General features: G+C 32.2%; 1 protein-coding gene across 1 annotated transcript; it reads left to right on the top strand.

Moving 5' to 3' along the window:
- The first annotated feature begins 1,184 nt into the window (after nt 1–1,184).
- On the top strand, nt 1,185–6,224 carry LOC110673812 (lanC-like protein GCL1). Its single transcript, XM_021837024.2, has 5 exons — nt 1,185–1,394; nt 1,517–1,716; nt 3,416–3,527; nt 4,721–5,191; nt 5,645–6,224. The coding sequence occupies exons 1-5, from the start codon at nt 1,236–1,238 to the stop codon at nt 5,984–5,986; spliced, it is 1,284 nt and encodes a 427-aa protein (XP_021692716.2). The 5' UTR covers nt 1,185–1,235; the 3' UTR covers nt 5,987–6,224.
- Nucleotides 6,225–6,433: the final 209 nt, after the last annotated feature.

A 6,433-nucleotide genomic window follows, 5' to 3' on the forward strand; every position in this document is an offset into this window, starting at 1 on the left:
GATTTTATACTTTTAATATTTAGAATTTATGAAATTTTTTTATTGCAATTTAAGGTATGTGATTTCAGTGTTATAAATGACAATGGATAATGTACTTACATAAATCACTTTATCCAAATTTGAATCCAATTAGTATTTTTAATATTTAAACTCATCCTAAATTTAAAAAGGAATTAAATTCATTTAGTTTGATATATTTTAATCAGTAATTTATATAAAATATTTTATTAATAATTTATATTTTAAAAATTAAAAATAATTCTAATTATTAATAAAATATTTAGATTATTATAAAAGTATATATCTTATATTTTATTATTTATTTATATAAATAAATTTAATTAATAAATACTCAATACATGAAATTTAAATTTAATCTAAATCTTATTAGAAATGTAAAATATTATTTTGTATCAACTTGTTAAATTAATTTTTAATTATCAAAATTTAGCTATTGAATATCTAAAACTACACGACTCATTACTAATAATATTTTATTTCGTTAACACTTAAATATTGATAAAATAGTTAATATTGTTAAATCCTTCAAAATTTTTATTATTTGTAAATTCATCATTATATTTTAACAAGTTAATCCTCAGTGAGTTTATTTATTTATTTAATTCAAGTGGGACTGAGTCTGTCAACTTAACATATGCATATCTAAATATTTATTTTTTATTATTATTTAATTTTATATTTTAAATTAATTATTTAATTTATTTATTTTAAAAAATATATTATTTAATCCCTTTTCGTTAATTTTTCATTTTGTTGAAACATGGGTATCTAATCTAATATGTTATTTCTTTAATTTTTCTTCACAATCATTCCACTTTGGAAAAATAGCTGACTTGAAAACAAAACCAGTGCCCAATCCAGCCAAATCCATGTGCTTAATATCTGTATCCCACCGGATTGATACTTTTAACAGATATTCTCTTGGTTCCCATTTCCCACAGCTTTGATTCCTTTTCCGTCCAAGTCCCAAAACGATACGTTTAATATCTGGGCCCACATATCTTCAATCCATTGGCCCAGCCCACGCTTAAAATAACAGCAACGTGATTCTTTTGCTATCCAACGGTCATTATTTTATTTTGATACTGGTTGCGGACACGTGTCGAAATGCCGCGTGAAGGAACATGTCCCCGTGTTATGCGCCGCTACTTATACAGACCAAAGGAAGGCATTTCTGCAGTTATGTGAGTTTTTAAGAGTCCGTGAGAGATGCCATGTCTCCTGCTGTGGAGTTTGCTTCTCAAGAGAGCCATGAGGACGGCGATAACAACAACGAACGGCTAGATTTTATTCTTCATATGGATCTAACGGCTGCCAATTTTTCACTTCCTAACGAATCTTTTCTCAAAGCAGCCATTTCTCTCAAGGACCAGGTGTGTGAGTCTGTATGTGCACTTTCTTATCTTTTCTATGAAAGAAGCCTTAGGGTGCGTAGGTTAAGTTTCTGTCAGTCGCTGTGAGCATGTTAGCTGAGCCTAGCGGAATTTGTGTGTAGGTGGTGGAGATGACGTGGACAGGAGGTCGTGGTAGTAGTGTGGGTACGGATACGGTTGTTGACCCGACGGTTTATTCGGGTCTGCTGGGAACGGCTTTCACCTGCTTGCGGTCGTACGAGGTTACCGGTAACCAGAAAGACTTGTTGTTATGCTCGGAGATCGTTGACACGTGTGCCGCTGTTGCACCTGCATCTTCGAGGTAATCTAATTATATATTTATTTATTTACATCTTATTAGCTGAATTTTAAAATTAGCATTTCCTTTTTACGAGAAAATTATTTTTGAAAAATATTTCAAAATCATTTTATGATTTCTTCTAAATGATGAAGTTAATTTTATTAAAATATGGAAATATATATATATGTGATAATGACCTGCAATTAGTTTAATAAAAAAATATTTTTATTTCATATATAAGTTTCATTAAACAAACGGAGCCTCCAAATTAGCAGAATTTTTTCTTTTTTTGGGTGTTAAAAGAAGGAAGTATAATTATTGAGATTTAAAATTTGACCATGTTTTTATCTTCTTCACCTGAATATTAAAGCACCACTATTTTTACATTAATAATTCTGCTTTAGATTACTGTATATAAACGCTTAATCATTAATATCTAACTTCTAATTAAACAGCTTACATCTAACTATAATAGTTATTAAAATAGTTAATATTATCGAACAGATCTAACTAATCTAATGGTAGTTTTAGCATAGGCTGAGCTACTATGACCAGAATTTGTTTTTGGATGGAAGCAACTTTTAATTATTTAAGGGTGGTATGAGGGTCAGGATAGTGGGCCTTTTGTATCAGTGGAACTTTTTTATTATTCTTGGATAAATGAATATTATTTTATTGGGTTAAAATTTAATTTACCCCTGTATATTTAATTCTTAAATAAAGAAAAAAAAGACCAAATTGTATTAGGAAGCTATTGATATGCAATTGTAGTAGAAAGCTTATTTTAACTATAATTGTCAGAACCAGACTGGGTTAATAAATTAGATTTAACTAATTTATAATAGAATAAGTAGTCATTTTAGTTTTTCTTTAACACTTTGTTTGGGTGCAAGGTTTTGGAGATAGGGTAAGGTTTTTCTAATGTAATCAAGACATATGGATTTGTTTAGGAAGGAGGTTTTATGGGGAATCTAAGGTTTTTGAAGGTTTTTAAAAGGTCCAAAATCCTCAGTTTCTCAATTCACCAGATTGGGGGTCGGGTGTTGAGATTATAAATCTCATATTGGGAAAGTATAAATATAAAAGAATAAATATAAGTGTTAGATTTAGTCATATATAAGTTTGGATTAAAATAAATTAAATTATAATTAGACCAGTATTCTCTTCAAATTTAATATTAGAAAGGTTTTTATAAATTAAATTTTAATTATTAGTAATTCTTATTTGATCCAAACAATATAAGGTTAATAAACCATCATTTATCGTACCTTATTTTAAAAAAATCTTACCTTACCTTCCATTCCTTTACCTTACCTTGCTTCCTTATATACTTCTTCCAAATGAAGTATAAGATTCATATTTTATGAAAATTAGAATTCATTCGTATGAATCGACTGGACAATCGACGAATCAATTAATTTAATTGAATTTAATTGAATTATTAATGCACAGTTCTTAACTTCTACTGAGTGCGTGATTCATACTCAAATAAATTATCAGATGTTAAACTGAAATTCATACTCAAATAAATTATCAGATATTAAACGTAATTGGTTTTAAATTAAGACTTTTAGATTTATTTGACTAAAAACTTTAATTTGAATTTAATAGGAATTTATCCAAAAGTATATGGGCTAAAATTCAGCTTTAATCGTTATTTTATTTGCTATATCGCTTTGGCTTTCTAAATAATGCTTGATTTGATAACATGTATAAACAGGCATGTGACCTTTTTATGTGGTAGAGGTGGAATATATGCTCTTGGAGCTGTGGTCGCTAATTACAAAGGAGATCAACGACGACGCGACCTGTTTTTGAACCTCTTCCTTGAGGTATTGTCAAATTAAATGCCAATTTTCATCCTTTATTTTCCGTGTATTAAGGTTTTTTTTTTTTTTAAATGAAAAGTACTTATTTTCCTAGCCGAATGGTTCAATAGCAAGCTTCACTAAAAGTGCTAAAAAAGATTTTGAATTAATGTGACTTGGAGCTTTTAAATTTGTTAGAAATAATATGTTGGTATGTTTTAGTCTCAAGTGATTGGTAGCAAATTTAAATTTTATCATGCACAAGTTAATCTTTGCTTTTGGGGTACACATAATATCCTCTTTCTTGTTTCTTGTTCATGTGCATTTTAAAAGGGATTTGTTGCTTTTGAAATGTCATCCCATGTGTCATTGTCTTCTTGTCTAGGGCAGGTGTTGTGTTTCTTTCAAATGTGTGGCGGGGCTGGCTAACAAGTGTGAACCCAGTTCCAATATCTGAGCAAATAGGAAATGGCCACTTTAGCAACAGCTTTTATCTACTGGATGTATCTTAGATGTCTAGGAAACAGTGTTTAACAATGCTAATGTGCAACCATTTTATTTATAATTCTCTCCATATGTTGAAAATGATTATATACTGAACATTAGGTCACTTTGTTTGATATCCCTATAATGACTGCTAATGCTTTGCTCGAAGCTTCTAGCTTCACCATAATGAGTTCAGTTTTGACATTATTTGGACCTGATATCCACTTCAGATTGGTTCAAAGAATTATTCACTAGTTCTTTCCTTTTGGAAAACTTAAAGCAAGGCATATCATAAATTAATTTTTGAATAACTGCACTTGCTTTATATGTGTTTTAAGGACTTTTCTTACTTAGATCTCGCTTATCATTTATTAAAATTCCATCTGTTAAATACATAAATACCACATGTTAATGTATTGAGTTTGTGATGGACCAGGTCTACGCCAGAATTTCCCATATTTCAATTACGTGGTGCATATATTTTTGGTTGAATAGTGGATAGTAATGTGCATTACACTGATATTTGTCCTATTTCATCAGTTTCCCTCCAACTCCTCTCTTTGTTGGTTTCCTCTCAAGAATGGAAAGTCAGAATGATAATTTTTAACATCCCGTCAAAGCTGCTTAATTTCATGAATCCAATCCATATCTCATTTGACAGTAGTTCATTTATACATGGTTACTTCCATGAGAAATGCAATAATAAAAGAAGTCAAACTGACCCTTTTTAGGTAGCACAAGAGAGAGCGCTCCCAATCGGACCAGAGGAAGGCGGTTTTGGAATGTCATATGACCTTATGTATGGGCGAGCTGGATTTTTATGGTCTGCTTTGTTTCTGAATCAACATCTAGGAGAAGGGACATTGCCAAGTGATCTTCTCTTGCCTGTTGTTGATGCTGTGTTAGCTGGGGGCAGGGCAGGATCATCTGATAATCCAGCCTGCCCCCTGATGTACAGATGGCATGGGACAAGGTACTGGGGAGCAGCTAATGGCCTTGCTGGAGTCCTGCAAGTTCTACTTCACTTTCCTCTCTCCAAAGAGGATGCTGAGGATGTCAAGGGGACTTTAAGGTACATGATGAGTAAAAGGTTCCTTCGTAGTGGAAATTACCCATCAAGTGAAGGAAACCCAAGGGACAAATTGGTGCAGTGGTCTCATGGTGCTACTGGCATGGCCATCACCCTGTGCAAGGCATCACAGGTAATAATTAATAAAGTATAATTCTTTATTGAGTTTATTCAATATTAATTGTAGCTAAATGAACTTTTGGCCTTCAGGATCCAGCTATTCCAACACCTTTTCTACATAGTAGTGTAGATTTACGATGCTAAATTTTTCCCTCACTAAACATACTTGTGTAGATTTCATCAGTTAATTGCTAATTTACAAAATAAATCACTTGAATTGGTACTTTGGTCGAGTTTAAACTTTAAAGGTAATCCAGGTAGTAATTAACAATTTGCTTTCTCCAATAGTGCTTCGATGGTAAATATGAACATCTGAGACGTGGTACAGAGCATCTGTTGTTGGCTAGGATTGTTATAATCATGACTGAAGAATGGAATAATAATAGAGCACAAAACCAAGCAGAGCTAATAGATACATGAGCCAAATTGTAAGGGCTTGGTGTTAACTCCTCCTTTGTTCATACAGGTTTTCCCAAATGATAGGGAATTTCGTGATGCTGCTATAGAAGCAGGGGAAGTTGTGTGGAAGAGTGGATTAGTGAAGAAGGTGGGACTTGCTGATGGTGTGGCTGGAAATGCATATGCCTTCCTTTCCCTTTACCGTCTTACAGGAGATAGCATATACGAAGAGCGAGCAAAGGCATTTGCAAGCTTCTTGTATAACAATGCAAGTAAATTAGTGCCTGGAGGACATGTTCGCGGAGCTGATCATGCTTACTCTCTTTTTCAAGGACTTGCTGGAACAGCTTGCCTCTGGTTTGATCTTCTTGCACCTGAAATGTCAAGGTTCCCAGGATATGAAGTTTAGGTGAGGGTCAAAATCTATATTATCAGTATGAAGGTCAACTCAACATGTATATATATATATATATAGAAGAAAGCCAATTCACACGAGTGGAACTTGGATGCATCTTTCCAAGGTTTTATTTATATAACCTGTGTGACTGTAGAAATTTGTTTATTGCACGCTTGGGGGGTGAAGTGTCAAATTGAAGTTTTCCTCGGTCTCTTTTGTAAATAATAATAACAATGGTAGGTTTGTTCTAGTGCAGATTTTACAGCTGCTGCTTCTTTACAAGTAACTACTACCCTGATACTATTAGCTGAGTTAACAAATATCTCTGAATATGCCTAGCCAAATGCATTCGTATTCGGGTATTCATTTTCTCAATCGTTTAGTTAAATTTAACTTAACTAAATTAAGTTTCTATCTCAAAAATTTAGAGTTGATTTTATGAATTTTCTTTTTCTATTT

The sequence above is a fragment of the Hevea brasiliensis genome, chromosome 7 (genome assembly GCF_030052815.1).
Source record: "Hevea brasiliensis isolate MT/VB/25A 57/8 chromosome 7, ASM3005281v1, whole genome shotgun sequence".
Taxonomy (NCBI): Eukaryota; Viridiplantae; Streptophyta; class Magnoliopsida; order Malpighiales; family Euphorbiaceae; genus Hevea; species Hevea brasiliensis.